The sequence below is a fragment of the Danio rerio genome, chromosome 5 (genome assembly GCF_052040795.2).
Source record: "Danio rerio strain M-AB ecotype USA chromosome 5, GRCz13ab, whole genome shotgun sequence".
In the NCBI taxonomy this organism is placed as follows: Eukaryota; Metazoa; Chordata; class Actinopteri; order Cypriniformes; family Danionidae; genus Danio; species Danio rerio.
The window spans coordinates 73678878-73697500 of record NC_141025.1 but is presented as its reverse complement, the minus strand read 5'-3'; the positions used below and the strand labels follow the sequence as shown (position 1 = coordinate 73697500).

General features: G+C 33.7%; 1 protein-coding gene across 3 annotated transcripts in view; it reads right to left on the bottom strand.

The window, feature by feature from the left end:
* The window catches only part of kntc1 (kinetochore associated 1), a 77249-nt gene that overhangs the window by 53535 nt on the left and 5091 nt on the right, over positions 1–18623 (bottom strand). For 2 of the 3 annotated variants that reach the window (XM_087254298.1, XM_087254296.1), the window contains 20 exons: positions 18296–18374; positions 16745–16857; positions 16124–16234; positions 14236–14329; positions 14091–14143; positions 12455–12567; positions 12319–12370; positions 12091–12195; positions 10433–10476; positions 10256–10321; positions 9528–9603; positions 9316–9438; positions 7991–8157; positions 5499–5610; positions 4267–4410; positions 3963–4019; positions 1964–2035; positions 1477–1596; positions 1060–1203; positions 203–298 (listed from right to left, as the gene is read on the bottom strand). In XM_087254298.1, the coding sequence (XP_087110424.1) occupies positions 203–298; positions 1060–1203; positions 1477–1596; positions 1964–2035; positions 3963–4019; positions 4267–4410; positions 5499–5610; positions 7991–8157; positions 9316–9438; positions 9528–9603; positions 10256–10321; positions 10433–10476; positions 12091–12195; positions 12319–12370; positions 12455–12567; positions 14091–14143; positions 14236–14329; positions 16124–16234; positions 16745–16857; positions 18296–18374 (1941 nt within the window). The remainder of the gene's footprint in view (positions 1–202; positions 299–1059; positions 1204–1476; positions 1597–1963; positions 2036–3962; positions 4020–4266; positions 4411–5498; positions 5611–7990; positions 8158–9315; positions 9439–9527; positions 9604–10255; positions 10322–10432; positions 10477–12090; positions 12196–12318; positions 12371–12454; positions 12568–14090; positions 14144–14235; positions 14330–16123; positions 16235–16744; positions 16858–18295; positions 18375–18623) is intronic. The other variant, XM_087254297.1, reaches the window with a different exon arrangement.

The window sequence follows — 18623 nt, the reverse complement described above, 5'->3', positions numbered from 1 at the left end:
ATATACTGTCTTCAAAAGGGAAAAAAGTTTTGTTTTTTTAACCAGACATTTCAGTAGAATATATTTCAGAGCAGTAATAATAATACATTGATATTGATATATATATATAGACAATATATGATATTTTTATCCAAGGTTATCATACCGTCAGAATCATATACCGGCCCATGCCTAATATACTGTAAGGTTTATAAAATCTCACATTAGTGTCTTTCATGCAGTGTAGTACAGCCACGGCTTTAGCCTCCCATTCAGTGAAGAGAGAAGTGATTTGAGAGCTGCAGCAATCAAGCAAGTCCTAAAACAATGAAACACATGAAATCAGGAGCTGATAAAACAACATGCATTTAATGAGTGATTGATGCACTTCATTTACACCCTTGTGGCTTAAATTTTGATAAGAATGCAACTGGCAGGACTACCTACAGTGCAACAACAAAAAAATATATATATCCAGTCATAATGAATTGCCCTCCTCTAAATTTATTTTTCTTTTTTAAATATTTCCCAAATTATGTTTAACAGAGCAAGGAAATTTTCACAGCATGTCTGATAATATTTTTTCTTCTGGAGAAAGTCTTATTTGCTTTAATTTGGCTAGAATAAAATCAGTTTTTAATTTTTTACAACCATTTTAAAGTCAATATTATTACAATATTATTTAAGGTCTATATTATCACTGTTATAAAATGACTTGCCTATTACCCTAACTTGCCTAGTTAACCTATTTAAGTCTTTTAAATGTCACTTTAAGCTGAATACTAGTGCCTTGAAAAATATCTAGTCAAATTTTATGTGCAGTTATCACGGCAAAGATAAAAGAAATCAGTTATTAGAAATGAGTTATTAAATCTATTGTTTAGAAATGTGATGAAAAAAATCTCTTTGTTAAACAGAATATATAGTACATCTAAAAATAAAGTGGTAAACATCAATTTTCCTAAACTAAATTGCGAAAACTATCATCCTCAAAACTGTTTTTCAGATTAATTGGGTAGCCCTAACCCCTATTGCATTTACTGTAGTTAACACCACAGTAAAAACAAAAGAAAAGGTGACCTTGATATAATCTAGTAGAGTCTGGTCCAGGTCCAATCCATTCTCTAGAGCGTATGGTTCAACGCTGCTCTCGACTACTGCAGGAATCAGTTCTGGGGCCTGCACCTTATCCAGCATCAGAAAGGCCATACTACGTGTGCTTCCCTGCCACAAAACACACAATAGCTCATATTCTCCCAGTATCATACAGCCCTAGTTCAAACTGTCTTAATGGCAACATTTTCAGTTATGACATTGTTATGACATTTTGTTTCGATGCTAAAAACAAGAAGAACACGAGTTAAATGTACTACTGTACTTAAAACACGAGTGACAATACCTTCAAACCCTTGCTTAAATATTTAATACTTGCAAGGTCACTATAATACCTTTCATTCTATATTAACTTTATAGAACAATATAAACTTTCCTACTCACTCGTTCATAGTCAGATAGTGAAAGGTGGCAATTATATTTGGTGTAGAGGTCACAAAGCTGCCGAAGGTTTGCCACAAGTGATCTCAGACTTTCCACTTCCTCTGCTCCACAGATTTCCGCCTGAAAAACAAATTAATTCTTAACAAATGCATTGGTCTGGTCCGTATTACTGAATAACTTAAAAATAATGTGGTACTCTTTCAAGCTGAATAAAACTGAAATTTAAAAAAAACTTGTAACACTTAAGCTTTGGTCACAATTCATGGTACTAACAAACCATTAACTTACACTGCTAGCTAAATAAACTACAAATTAGCTGCTTATTAATTAGTTGATAAGGTAGAAATTGGCTTTAGGTTTTAGATGCAGACTAAGATTATACTTTAGAACGACTAATAGACAGTTCATATCTTAATAATAAGCCAGTAATTAATAGCATGAATTATGACTTTAACTAAAGTGTAACTGAAAAAAACTTGATATTTACCAAGCCCATAGACCTCCAGAGGGATGGCAAGCCAAGTTCAGCCAGGAGGAGTCCATTTTGAGGCCAGTCACTCTATTAAAAAGATAATAAGCAATTAATAATAGTTATAAGATACATTGCCAGAAATTTTAATTTACTAAGCATATAAAATAATTTGCACACATCCTTTTGTTTTGAACCCATTTCACATTGACAAGTTTTTACACATGGATTCATTTAGTTAGTTTTCTGTTAAAGGTGCTGTATGTAAGTTTTAGACTCTTCTAAAGCATAAAAATACCATTATTTGTTTGCAGATATTTAAAAAAACATGCTAAGTGAACATTCTTGTTTATCTGAAAAACAATACTGAAGTCAGATTTTCTGCTTTAAATATTGTGCATTACGTGCTGAAACGTCTGTCTTTGTTTTGGTTATTTTTAATCCACCCAATGCCAATGCCTCGGTGTGATTCCTTTAGCCAGGAAGGCTCTGAAAGCATGCGCCCGTGACCGAAATGCAACTTCCGGTAGACAATAGAAGCCCCGAAATGAGACGCAGATTCAGAGTTCCACATTAGGTGGTTATTAATTAACAAATAATATAAATATTACAAATGTAAACATTAAGTGAGCAGGTTACATTGGAATTCTGTGTCCTAACAACACGCTACATGATTAGATTTGCAGTGATAAGCAAGTTGGCTGTTTGCACCAGACAAAACATGACGGAAATTTAAATACAGCCATTCAGAAGCACAGAATTGTTCACTCACTGCACTCTAGCGAAATTGTAAGATTTATAATCTAATTAATACTTATTAAACCTCTTTAACATAATGTAAATGCTGAATCACTGATATGTGTTGGTTTGAGTCACAGTTCTAAAGTTCAATTTCAAATAGTTTATTTTATTTTCAAGATCTGAAGTGAACTATCTGCTGCTGCTTTCAGTAGTATGGCATTAAATATCATTTAAAATGGCATTCAAACTCACATTATTAGCATTTAACATAGAATAAAGCACATGAGCTGTACCTGAGGTGATCAATGTAATAGTTTTGTGTTGTCCAGGTGCAAGAAATAGAAGCTGTTTTTAAAATATAAATTCAGGAGGTGTTGTTTAGAACTAAAACTCTTTTTAATATGGAAAATATTGCTTCTATCATGTGCCGTTGCTTTTATTTAGAACACGATTTAAATCAGCCTTTGGTGTTGTCAATTTGGCAACCTGCTCTTGTGTGTGTTTTGAACCAGGGGTGCAATACCACTGGGTGTGAAACTACACCCTTTAAAGCACAGATGTCAAACTCAGTTCCAAAAGGGCCGCAGCTCTGCACAGTTTAGTTCCAACCCTAATTAAACAAACCTGATCAAACTAATTGAGTTCTTCAGGCTTGTTTGAAACCTACAGGTAAGTGTATTGGAGCAGGGTTGGAATCAAACTGTGCAGGGCTTCGGCCCTCCAGGAATTGAGTTTGACACCCCTGCTTTAAAGCATACCAGTTCCAGAAACATGGTCCAAAGGAAAAACAGGTACGGTATATACTAAACGTCGAAGTCAGAAACATTGTACTGCTGGAGAAATAGATCCCTCATATAATATATAAGACACAAAAGTGGATATAAAAAATTATAATAAATAAATAAATCTAATAATTAAAAAAATAAAGATTGCAGAAAATAATACAATAAGAAAGAACAGAAAAGAACATATAACACACAGTGACTTTTGAAGATAAACAGATATATTACATTGTATTACAAAAATATATTACACATTTAACACAATCATATTCCATGTTGATCTAGTATAGTTATTTCTCATTGACGACCTCACTCAAATTGAAACCATTTATGTTTTTTTTTCAATAGAGCCAATCATTTAAAGCACTGGTTTAACATAAAATCTTGTTTTACTACACATCATGATTATGATATGAAGTACTATGCAGTCATATACGCATTTCAAATATACTATTGCAATGGGTTTTTTTAAAATGGTCTTAGTAGTTCACTACCTTTTCTGTTAACTCCAGATTTCTTGCACGGTGCTCCAACCACCTGGCAATGATTTTCTGCAAGCATGTAGAAATGTGTCAATTGTGCCCAGATTAAATATTTTATAAGTATATTTTTATAAATAAAAATTAATGCTTCAGAAATAAATTAGACATTTAATTAGCACAAAAAAACAATACATACAAACAAAACCATTTTTTACCCAACTTACTGTACATACAGAGTAAGAACTGCTGTGCATAAAAAGTCTCATAAACATTGCCATGAAGATGCAATCATAAACAAAGTTTGTTGTCCTGATACCTGTCCTTTGGGCAGCACCCTCCACACAAACGGGACCACAACACCCTTAAACCATGGAATGAGGTCTTGTGATGGGATGTCAGATGAAATGGAGCTCAGCAGAGCATGGAGACAGGCCTCATCAAACTCACTGGCAAACTCACCCTGGAAAACATTGTACGTCTGTAAGTCATTGTAAAATCAAAACTGACTTTGCACATTGTTATTTTTGAGGTACAATTGATTCAAACAAGTTAGTAATTAGGGCTGCACGATATTGGACACAAACTGACATTGCAAGGTTTTGTTGTTCTGCAATATCACAAGATAACTTAAGTAACTCTATTTGGAAAGAATTGACTGAGAGTTTATAAATAGTTTAAATAATATTTAAAATAAACCAATTAAAGCATGGATAAAAACAACAAAACAATAATATAAATTAAATAACCAACACTTTATGATTTATGGTGAAGTTTAACAGTACAGAAATTCAAAAATCAAAATGTTAAATAACACAGCAGAGAGTTATGTTGTATAAATAAACTTAATCGTTCTTCAAGTGGCAAACTTTTTAATTTCTTGTGCCTAAATATTTTAACTTAGCTTGAAATCTTAATCACAGACCTTAAAAACACACCAAAAACAAAAAATCTTTCAAACGTATATTAGGGTTAATCTTTGCAATCAGATCATTTGCTCTGAACTGTGGTTTCTGGTTATTTGTAATCCCAACTTGACATTGTAGACCCTGTGATTACTGTGGATTTGCACATTGCAATATCAATGCCGAAATGATATAGTGTGCAGCCCTATTAGTAATTACTTTAAATCAAAATTTCATAATTTGCTTTAGCTCTAGAATGGCATTCCTCTTCTATTGATGTCAGTTTAACGGCTAGACCAGAACATTTTTAAATCACTCATATCAAACAGTACAGCTTGTTAAGGAGAGACACTAAAATAAAACTGCCCTCAATTGAATATTCTGTTTCACAGTACTGAAGTCAAGTTGTTAGTAACCTGCAATTTATAACCTTATTGATTTGGAGTAAGTCTCAGGCGAAAACGATCCAGTATATTTCAGCATTACACTTTTTGTCCTTTCCTGTCATGCACAAATACTTTTCCCAATTATTTTTGTAAACTGCTCCCAACACGGTAATTAATAATGCTCAAATGACATGCACTTGGCCTGCCATGTTTCAGGGTAAACACTTTATGAACTGAACATGCCATACTTCAAGTTTTACCTCATGTCGCAACCACAAGTATTGCGCTCCATTGACATTCCCTTCTTTCAGAAGTGCAAGGATGTCTTTGAGATAGTCCGTGCTGTTCAAGAACTCAATCCACTTGATACCACTGTAAATAGCAAATTAATTAATTAATTTAATTATAAATGATTAATTATTATATACCCTTATATAATAACTGAAGAAGATTTTATTCTCTCTGTATGAAGTATTTTCTAAGTGTAAAACAGTTAATTTTCTCTTCACAAAATGTATGTAGTGTTTGCAGCAAACATGCCATCCTGTGTTAAAAATACAGGGATGTCTGTGTAAGATGAGTATGCCTGCACAGGAGCAACACTGGGAGAAGGCTGAGTGACTGATTGTGTAGAATAACTGAATATGTAAAGCACTGATTATATATGTTAAATACTTCTATGAAGCTATATGTGTCAGAAGTTAGAATGAGTAACATATTATCAAGTGATTATGCTTTCATGACAATGTATGTAAACACTTAATCATTTTGCATAAGTTGCATCTATGGAGAGAGAACTTTGGTGTCAAAACAGTTGCTGACACAGACCTGTAACATCTCTGTTGACATGAGCTAGTGGGCTGAGAGCCAAGAATAGCAGGACCCCTTAGACTAAAAACCTATTCAAAAATGGTCAAGAGTTAAAAAGAGACTTAGGGGTGTGTCAAATAATCCTGTATAAAAATTGTAACAAACACAGATATTTCAGAAGGTGTCCAGGAGAGACTTCAGAATGCTCTGGGGTCTGCTCTGCGAAGAATAAAGTCTATTTTCTGATATTCAAAACCTCCGGTCTGATAATTTGTAATTGATGAGACGTCGAAATTCACGACATAACCTATAATATAATATATAAAACTAAATTATATATGAGATTACCATGGATGGATGGATGGATGGATGGATGGATGGATGGATGGATGGATGGATGGATGGATGGATGGATGGATGGATGGATGGATGGATGGATGGATGGATGGATGGATGGATGGATGGATGGATGGATGGATGGATGGATGGATGGATGGATGGATGGATGGATGGATGGATGGATGGATGGATGGATGGATGGATGGATGGATGGATGGATGGATGGATGGATGGATGGATGGATGGATGGATGGATGGATGGATGGATTTGAATAAATGGGAATGGACAGATGGATGGATGGATGGATGGATGGATGGATAAGAATGGGAATAGACATGGATGGATGGATGGATGGATGGATGGATGGATGGATGGATGGATGGATGGATGGATGGATGGATGGATGGATGGATGGATTTGAATAAATGGGGATGGATGGATGGATGGATGGATGGATTTGAATAAATGGGAATGACAGATGGATGGATGGATAAGAATGGGAATAGATATGGATGGATGGATGGATGGATGGATGGATGGATGGATTTAAATAAATGGGGATGGATGGATGGATTTGAATAAATGGGGATGGATGGATGGATGTAAATGAATGGAAATGGACAGATAGATGGATGGACGGACGAATGGACAAACGAATGGATAAGAATGGGAATGGACATGGACGGACGGATGGATGCATGTGAATGAATGGGTTGGACAGATGGATGGATGGATGGATGGATAAGAATGGGAATAGACATGGATGGATGGATGGATTTGAATAAATGGGGATGGATGGATGGATGGATGGATGGATGTAAATGAATGGGAATGGACAGATAGATGGATTGACAAATGGACGGACGAATGGACAAAAATGGGAATGGACATGGACGGACGGATGGATGCATGTGAATGAATGGGAATGGACAGATGGATAGATGGATGGTAGGATGGATGGATAAGAATGGGAATAGAAATGGATGGATGGATGGATGGATGGATGGATAAGAATGGGAATAGAAATGGATGGATGGATGGATGGATAAGAATGGGAATAAACATGAATGGATGGATGCATGTGAATTAGGGTTGGGCAATGTCAACCGATTTGGCATCGTAAGATGTCTAATGTGAAACATCGTGATAGACAATGGCATTGTCATTATGTGAAAGGGGGGGGGGGGGGGGGGGTTGCCCTCGTTTGCGAGCATTATGAGTCCAGCAAATGTATAGAGACTCCTAGAACTTCCGGAAACGTGAATGGATGGATGGATAAGAATGGGAATGGACATGGATGGATGGATGCATGTGAATGGACAGATGGATGGATGGAAAGATGGACAAGAATGGAAATAGACATGGATGGATGGATAAGAATGGGAATAGACATGAATGGATGGATAGATGGATGCATGTGAATAAATATGAGAGATTTTATGAAAACAGACGATATGATTCCAATACAATACAATACAAACTTTTAGTAAAATGCCTATATAGAACATGAAGGACTTCATTGATTTATTTATTATTTATAAAGCTTAAATTATCACACTGTTAAAATAAAGTGTGACTGAGGAAAAAGTTTAATGAACATACTCAAAGTTATTGGGTCCATACATGCTGGAGAACGTGGCGAGCTTAGCCAGGGCTGTTTGGATCTGGCAGCATGGGAAACGGTTCAAGGTGTAATTTAGCATCTCCTCGGCTATGCTGAGCGTAGGCCAGGAAGCACTGAGACAATACTGCACCACAAATTGCTCATCCTGTGGGACAGATTAAATATTAAACATCACACATTTAACAATACAATTTAAGCATACATGTACACGCATAGACGTCATCTATATACTATATAACTGCAGGTTAAATACACAAGTACTTTGATGTCTTTGACAATTCAAGTATGAGCTGGAAACACAGAGACAATCGGCTCCACAACCCACCAGATGGGAATGCGGGAAAAGCCAGCTTCTCTCCTTTCTAAATGTTCTTGGCGATTCTTTTACCAGATTAGCCCGTACTGTATGCCATGTATATTTTTAAGTCATGTATGCATCTTTTAATCTTGCATTTATCTTTGAGAATTTGATGTCTTGTATTGATCGTTTATGAATTGACAGAATGAACTGGCATAATACACATTTACCTGACTAATAAATTGTTGTTTTGAATAATTCAAACAGAGTTTGTGTTATTATCTCTAGTAGATTACGTTAAATACATAACACCACAAGCCACTGTACAGGTTAGTAACGGACTAAAACACTACAGACAGCACGCTCTACGATGTTCTTAGAGCTCTGACTAACACAATGACATTAATTCAAGTATACTTAGACTGTAAATGGCTACCCTGCTGAAAAATCCAGCTTAAACCAGACTAGGCTGGTTGGCTGGTTTTAGCTGGTCGACCAGGCTGGTTTTAGAGGGGTTTTGGCCATTTCCAGGCTGGTTTCCAGCCATTTCCAGCCTGGTCTTAGCTGGTCAAGCTGGGAGATGACCAGCTAAAACCAGCTATGTCCAGCTTAAACCAGGCTGGTCAAGCTGGTTTTAGCTGGTCATAAATATTAATGTTATAAATATAAATATTATTACAGCAAATATGCTTAAATAATAGTGTAATCCATTTTTGCAAATAAACTCTTCATATATCGTCTGATGAGGAAAAAACTAAGTGTAAGGTTTTAGTAAATGTACTATTATTAATGTGTTCATAAATCACTACACATGACAGACAGTGACTAATCTCATGCTTGTTTCCATGAATAAACAGATATTTGCACAGACGGGCAAACATAATCGTCTGGTTTTGCAAATATGACCAATTCTATTTGCATTACACACTAACTTTGACTTTTCAAGGTAAAGGCCTATGTGTGATTGAAATGAAAGTAGATTGAATTATTCTCTGCACGTTTTACCATGATTTTCATCAGGTTGGTTTTGGCCTCTTGAATGAGCTCGGGCCACTCGATTGTTTGATCATTTCCTGATGCTGAGATCAGCTTTTCCAGCACAACGTTCAGTTTAACCTTATACACCAGCTGAAACAAACAAAACCAAACACTATCAGCTTAACATGAAAATTATGTTCAAATATATTTATATGGCAAATAATATAACAATGTCTCACCTCAACATCAAGGCCGAAGGTTTTTGCAAATTTTTCCGCTTCTTCAAACTTGTGCTTATAAAGAAGTTTGTTTAGCCTGAATTTAGAAAATAGAAAAAAAGTGTATTTAATATAAAAACTGAATCCTATTTGATAAATAACACATCCTAATTAAACATGTAAAAAATTATTATCGCTAATTGTGTCGCAGACATTTGTGATAAATTACATTTATTTTATGCATTGGTTGTTTATCTAAATTTGACCAATCAGATGGAGCCTTGCTATTTTTAGCCCCGCCTTCACATTAGTTGCTGTTCAGCTATTGGCTTTTACATCTTTTTTATTTTGGCGTTTACATCTTGACAGTTTTTTCGTCTTAATTAGAATTAATTAAATCTGAAGAATATCTTTTTACCTGTTGATTTTAATATCATTAAATAAATAAATAAATGATTTAAAAACACAGCAAACAAAAAAAAAAATTTTTCAAAAGGAATGTTTTATAGCAATAAATATTGTTATTGCAATACTGAATGACAATATCGCAAATCACATATTGTTCCAGTATCGTGCAGCCCTAGTAGAAAATAAGCATTAAAATGAAATAGGCAAAAATTGGCAAAAAAAAAAATAAATAAATGAACAAGCATTAAAATCAAGCAGAGCATTCCTTATGCTGCAGCTCTCATATAACAAAGAAACCATTATTAAACTGAATCAATTTTGAGTTATGTTGTTATGCGCACCGATTCTCTGGCAGCGCCTCTGTGAAGCATCTTATCACAACAGTAGACACCGGATCTTCAGGGCTGCTTTAAAACAAAATATTAATCAATCAGTGAGTCTCCTTGGCCATCCATAAATATGATGAATTTACTACCAGCTTCAATATTTACAGACTGTGATAACTGTCATTTAGTCACCTTTTTGTGTTTGCCAAAACTCCCTCCAATAAGTAGATGGTGTCCTGAAGAAAAGAACGCAATTAATGAATTAGCTTCAATGCAAGATTTATATTAGTTAGTAAAAAAAAAAGATTATTTATTTTAATTTATATTAAAGAATTTATAGAACAGAATTAATATAAATAAGATTTATAACTATTCATTACATGGCTTTCTGGAAAACTTGATTCGGATTGGTCACTTACAGCATTTCAAGGTATGCTATTCCCAGATAACAACTGTTAAACTTACTATTCCTTAAAAAGAATCAACAAAAGAGCCTGCTATCATACAACCCTCTGTAAAGCTCACAGATGTATGCATACACGCATATAAATATTGAAAATGTAAGTAAACTATGACCATAAGTTTGGGGTGAACCATTTTTTTATATAATATATAAATATGAACATTTTAAAATAAACTCATACTGAAATTAAAAAAAAATAAAACTGCCACTAGGTGGTGGTAAATTTTAGTCATTGAGTCATTCAATCATTTTGCTTAAACAGCTGATTCATTCAGGAATAAAATAAAAGGCTCTCTTTGTGACACACTGTAGTTGTTGCTCGTGTGATATTGCTTATAGGGATGGTCAGGGTTCTCACACTTTCACAAAGAGTAGATTCAAGAACTTTTTAAAGCACCATTAAATTTAAATCAAGCACCTTTGCAATTCACTTATCAGCATATGTAGCGTCTTGAAAGTCATTACTATACTTAACATAACGCTTAGATTACACTAACATTAAAATATCATCAGAGTATTGTTTTTTATTTATTTATTTTTTTTGACCGTTTAAAATAAGTCATGTTCAAAAAACCTTAATAAAGTTTGTTAAATTCAGTACTGGTTATATTCAAATGCAGTTTCTGAAAAAAAATTGCATTTATTTGTAAGTGTTATAGAACAATATTTTAAGGACCTATGTTTGTTTTGAAGTACTTTCCAGGCCTTGAATTCATATTTCTGAAACTGAAGTACTTTTAAGAAGCGTGGGTACCCTGGATGGTTCACCCAAAAGTGAAAATTTACTATTTACTAACCCACAAGTGGATCCAAAACATTTGTTTCTTCTATTTAAGAAGATATTTTGAAGAATGTTGGAAACCTGTAACCATTGACATCAATAGCAGGAAAGAGAAATACTATGGAAATCAATGCTTACAGGTTTCCAACATTCTTCAAAATATCTTCTTTTGTGTTGAACAGAAGAAAGAAACTCATAAAGATTTGAAACAAGTCAAGGGTGAGTAAAAAATGACAAAGACTTGTATCATCGGGCATATTTCACTGATATCTTTAATTTTATGGACATATAGATGCATTCTCTAGGCCCCATCATGCAGTCAGTTGTCCTGCATGATGTTCAATGCCCATCAGCTCAGGAAATGCAGGATAATAACACAGGTCTGACTAGCGGTATGGACCATTTTGAGGCACATCAAGTTTTCCACTAAACTTGAATTTTTTTCTACTGTTTCAAAATCATACCAAGCCATAATGTTTGTGTAACACTACATGCCCTGAATGACCTTAACAAAAAAATTGCAGGAGCAGCCAACTAAACATTACAGCTTTGCTTTATAGTATATATGCATATTTTGAATGTTAATTTATATTGTTATATAATTACCATACTGATTCCCTTCTGGATCAACCAAGACTCAGAAGAAACTTCTAGAGAGTAGAAAACCTCCATAGAGGACAGAGACTGCACCACAAGCTTCCTACTGTGATCCTTGACAGAAAGAAAAAAGCTTAGAATAACATGTAGTAATTAAGTGGTGAGGATTATTGATGTCCTAATTATGTATACCGGTGTGTATAAGCATGAATATAAAATACACACAACAATATTCACCTTGTTTCCTTCAACTACCAAGGTCATGATTTTCAGGGTGTTATCATCTTGCCTATTTAACAGTAAAATGCAATTACCTGTTAATGAATGGACTCTTCACGTCTTACAATAAGAAGAAAAAAAAAAAGACACTTGCTGTGTGATAGATGAAGAGTTTCCATCTGATATCAGCAGGAAATCAACTATGTACTGATCCGGCCAGCAACAAAGCATGACAAACGAATGAATGTCCAACATGCTGAGCATGCCCTAGGAAAAATGCAAATATACATTTTGTAATTGTAATAATATTAATAATATTAATAATAATAATAAATTATATAGATATAGTAACACTGTACCATAAAGCATATTTAATTTAAACCCATGCATGTACATTTTATTTTACTAAAGAGCAAACAAACAAATTTAAGTCTAAGTATTTCAATATTTAATTAATATTTTTCGTTTTATTATCTTAATAATAATCATATTTTTTTTTATTTGTGCATGTATTTATCAAAATTCTAATTCAAAAATTCTAATTGTGTGGGTTTTTGTGTGTATGCATTCACATTATATAATCACTTTAAAATATTATTAATTGTTTATGTGATCTGAAATGCTTAGCAACACTCGACTCAAAGTCATAACAATAAAGCTCTTTTGAATATAATTGAGAGAGAGAGATAATAGTCCATTAAGACATAAATCATATATCTATCTATTCTATGTATATATCTAAATAATAATTTAACTGTCAGTGCTTTGTTGCTCATCCATAAATAACAACAATGCATTACAAAGAAAGGTCTATAAGAAATGGCTGGTAGGGACCAGCTACTTCCTGGGTTTGTGGCATCACCAACCCTAAAACTGACATAAACCCCACACCCAAGCATGACATTTTCAGGCAAAGTGCATTAGGTGCTAAGCGAATTAAAACCCTCCCAGCCAAATGCTTTTACAGAGCTTATTTAACACCAGTTTGTCTAAATAACATATTTCCTAATGTTTCTCAGTGTTGTTTTGAGTGCAAACCCAATGTTGGTACTGTGATGCATGTATTCTGGTACTGTGACATGATTAAGACATACTGAAAAGAAATCCACAAACTAGTTCAGGAGATTATAGGTAAACCTTTTGCCCTATCTCCAGCTGTTTATCTTCTGAATTGTAAAACTGCTCTACAACTTAGTCATGGACTAGAACCTGTGTTACACTTTTGTACATATCTTGCAAGAAAATGTTGTCTTTTGTTGTGGTCCTCTCCTAACATTCCTTCTGTCAATATGTGAATAAATCAGATTGTCATTTACTTAATCTTGGAAAAACTGACTTATGACTTGCACCAGAAATCTAATGATTTCTGGCATATCTGGAATCCTCTATGGGAGTGTTTGAAGAATGTATCTTGAAAGACTATTTTTATTATTTTTATGTTAATTGTAATTTTTGTTAATTTTACCCTTCACAAAAGACTTGAATTACTACCCAATGGGCGACTGTATAATAGATGGCTATATTGTATATGACATGAGACACCTATACCACTGTTCTGTCATTGTAAATCTTTAAATTTTTTTTTTAAAAATTTAAAAATAAAAAACTCCAACCCAGCTGGCCACTAGGAGCTCATTTTGTATTTCCGAGAGAGCAGCTTCATAAAACAAGAAACTTGAAGTGCGTGAGAAACAAGTATTTATAAGAAATATGTGGAAAATAACTTTTATTTTATTTTAAAAGACACGTGTAGTAAAGACTAAATAAGGACTAAGAAACAAACCCCTTACCTCGTTATTTAGGACGTACATCAGATTATCCACAACTTGAACTTTCTTCACCTCTTTATTTCATGAAAAAGAAAATAGTCATTACATTGCAGCTTTGGCAAGATGACAAATATGTAAACACCGCAAGCAAGAACACAATCAGCACCTGACATCAAAGAAGAGTCTAGAAGTTTTGTGAGAGACATGGATGTCTGGTGGAGTCCCATGCTCCAAAGTGAAAGAACATTAGCACCGTCTGCCTGTCATAAAGTCACAAGCAAAAACAAATTGCCATTTTTTGTTTTTTTTTCAATCTTCATTTTACTAGTCTCTTTCACCTTTGTAATATATGAATTCCACAGCAAATATTTCTATAAATTCTTACTTGATAACTTGGAATTGTGAATTTATTACTCAGAATTGCAACTTTATAACTCGGAATTGAGACTTTAAACTTGGAATTGCAACTTTATAACTCGGATTGCGACATTATAACTCGGAATTGCAACATTATAACTCGGAATTGCGACTTTATAACTTGAAATTGAGACTTTAAACTTGGAATTGCAACTTTATAACTCGGAATTGCGACTTTATAACTCGGGATTGAAACTTTAAACTTGGAATTGCCACTTTATAACTCGGAATTGCGACTTTATAACTCGGAATTGCGACTTTATAACTCGGGATTGAAACTTTAAACTCGGAATTGCGACTTTATAACTCGGAACTGCGACTTTATAACTTGGAATTGTGACTTTATAGCTCGGAATTGCGACTATAGCTCGGAATTGCGACTTTATAACTCAGAATTGCGACTTTATAACTCGGAATTGAGACTTTATAACTCAGAATTGCGACTTTATAACTCGGAATTGCGACTTTATAACTCGGAATTGAGACTTTATAACTCGGAATTGAGACTTTATAACTCGGAATTGAGACTTTATAACTCAGAATTGCGACTTTATAACTCGGAATTCTGACTCCATTATTTTTTTATTTATTATTATAATGATACATGTATACGGTCACAAACAGTATTGATAGATAAAAATGACCTCTTATCTTATTATTTTTATGTTTTAGCATTTTACACGCAATGTCAATATTTTTATTTACATTCATTATTTTTCTATCCGTGACCATAATACTAGGTGTAAACTGTGTAACACTGCCACCAGGGGGCGCAAAGAGACGGGATGTCATTTTTTTTTTTTTACTTCATTTTACTAGTCTCTTTCACCTTTGTAATATATGAATTCCACAGCAAATATTTCTATAAATTCTTACTTGATAACTTGGAATTGTGAATTTATTACTCAGAATTGCAACTTTATAACTCGGAATTGAGACTTTAAACTTGGAATTGCAACTTTATAACTCGGATTGCGACATTATAACTCGGAATTGCAACATTATAACTCGGAATTGCGACTTTATAACTCAGAATTGCGACTTTATAACTCGGAATTGAGACTTTATAACTCAGAATTGCGACTTTATAACTCAGAATTGCGACTTTATAACTCGGAATTGAGACTTTATAACTCGGAATTGAGACTTTATAACTCAGAATTGCGACTTTATAACTCGGAATTGCGACTTTATAACTCGGAATTGCGACTTTATAACTTGGAATTCTGACTCTATTATTTTTTTATTTATTATTATAATGATACATGTATACGGTCACAAACAGTATTGATAGATAAAAATGACCTCTTATCTTATTATTTTTATGTTTTAGCATTTTACACGCAATGTCAATATTTTTATTTACATTCATTATTTTTCTATCCGTGACCATAATACTAGGTGTAAACTGTGTAACACTGCCACCAGGGGGCGCAAAGAGACGGGATGTCATTTTCTTTCTTTTTTACTTCATTTTACTAGTCTCTTTCATCTTTGTTATATATGAATTCCACAGCAAATATTTCTACACATTCTTTTATTTATTTTCAGAATCACAATGAAAAAAATCATTAAGAACTTATTTTAGGAAAAGAGAACAAAACGCTGGGAACTATGTAGAATCCACAGTAAGTTACCCCAATCAGAAGGTGGCTTGTACTTCCAAAACAGACAAGACTTGCTGAAATGCATCCATCTTCATGAATCTCTTTAGTTGAGAAGAAGTTCATGAGAATATCTTCTTGGATCTGAAATACAAACAAGATTAATAACTACTAAATTTCTAATTTCCTAATTTCTTACATTTTGCCATACTCAGCAACACAGACACATCTAGCAAAACTAAAATCTAAAAACAAATAGGCTACAAACCAACGTAGGGCTGTGTGATATTGAAGCAAATTACGATATGCATTGGCATGATAAACAATGCTGTACTTTATATGCGATAAAAAAAATGTTATGTTACACCCAACATACGTTTTATAATATTTAAGGGGGACAAAAGCATCGCTGAACAGACATGTTTTACTGTTGCATAAACAAATCAGATATTTTAACAACATAAACTCCACTCTAATAATTATCACATCAGTAAAACAAACATTTCCTATAATATATATACTGCAAAATTTGAATGATTTCAATCTATTGTGCACCCCTAAACAGATTTGAGACAATTAGATTATGAGAGACAAGCATACATTTTTCAGGGCACACAAAACAACTTATTTAAACTTATAAAACATCTACAGTACTTTATTTAAGACCACCAGATCCATGTTTTCAATCGCTCTCTGTATTTTTCCCAAAGCAACATTAGATACGTGTAGAAATCCATCCTTGATGACAAAAAAGAGATCATAATCTCCTGAAACACAAAAGAAAATATTGTAAAGGTTATAAATTATTATTACTATATAAAGTGTATGTCAATGGCACATGTATACGGTTGCATACAGTATGTGAGAGATAAAAAATGACCACTACCGCAGCTGAGAGACAAAAAGAATGTGGGATCAAATCCCCACCTAGACAATCGCAATTGCAGATAGAAAATCAAATCCCCACCTGAAGAATCGCGGTTGCAGATAGAAAAATAATGCATGAAATTTTTTTTTTTTATTACATTGTGCGTAAGATTATATCATGCAAAAGTGAAATCTAAACGGAGAATAATAAATATCAGAATAATAAATATAATGAGCGTGATTTAAAAATGACAACGCGTTTAGACAAAATCAGTTTTTTCTTTCATATCTGAATGTTTTATCATTTCACATGGGAAGACAATTTTTATAATTTGCATGCATTATTTTTATTACCACGACCACTATACTTTAGGTGTGAATTTGATTCCATAAAAGGATTACCAAAATTAGTTTGCCCCCATGGGGCATTAAGGGATGGGATGCTAACAGACAGAAATATAGTCCTAAATAACCTGCTACTCGTAAAGGAAGATGAAATAATGAAACAAAGCATTATAATTCCTTCAGAAATCATTATGAAGTTGTTAACATGCCTTATTATCATTGTAAACTTGTTAACTACAAAGAGGATTCATTTTGGAAATCAAAATAAAAGAAAAAAGTAATAAAAAGTCAACTAAAATCAAGAAAGTATGATCATAAATAATAAAATAAATACATAAATAATTAAAACAGTGTTTTAGAATTAAAATGTAGAGAAACGTATACAGTATTATTTTAAAATGATGTGGGGTGGCACGGTGAATCAGTGCTTAGCACTGTCGCCTCACAGCAAGAAGGTCGCTTTTTCGAGTCCTGGCGGGTCAGTTGGCATTTCTGTGTGGAGTTTGCATGTTTTCACTATGTTTACGTAGGTTTCTTCCGGGTGCTCCGGTTTCCAAAGACATGCGCTATAGGTGAATTGGATGAACTAAATTGGCTGTTGTGTGTGAGTGCGTGGCATTCGCTGGGTAAAACAAATGTCGAAATAGTTGGAGGTTCATTTAGCTGTGGTGACACCTGATAAATAAGGGATTAAGCTGAAGGAAAATAAATGAATGAATGAAAGATGATAGGACATAGACAGGCAATAAAAAAGCTTTGTTTTTCATTTACATTTTCTGTGTTACCTATATGAGCTTACAGAACAAGTCATCGTTGCCTGTATTTAAGCCTATTAAGGAATGTAAAATCAACAGCATGCACAAACTTCGTTTTTTTTTTTTTTTTCGGTGGGGGGGGGGGGGGGGGGGGGGGGGGCGGTTAAAGGGGCTGTGTTAGTATATGTGCAAGTTGGTGTATGTTAGCATCTTTACTTTTCTGGTCAGAAACACTCACCTTTAGAACCAGGTTTCTCATGTAGTATTAGACTCTTAAAGGTTGTTTCACCACAAGAAGACTTTTGCTGGGGCAGATTCTGAAAAACAAAATTGTTTTACCATATATACAGTCAAGCTGTATATTATAAGCACTATAATAATTATTATCTATTATATAGAACTGTTGATTATTAGCGCTCCATTAAATTGTAATTATTTTATATTTTTTCCCCAATTTCTATTTAACAGAGAGATTTTTTCAACACATTTCTAAACATAATTGTTTTAATAACTCATTTCTAATAACTGATCTATTTTATCTTTGCCATGATGACAGCACATAATAT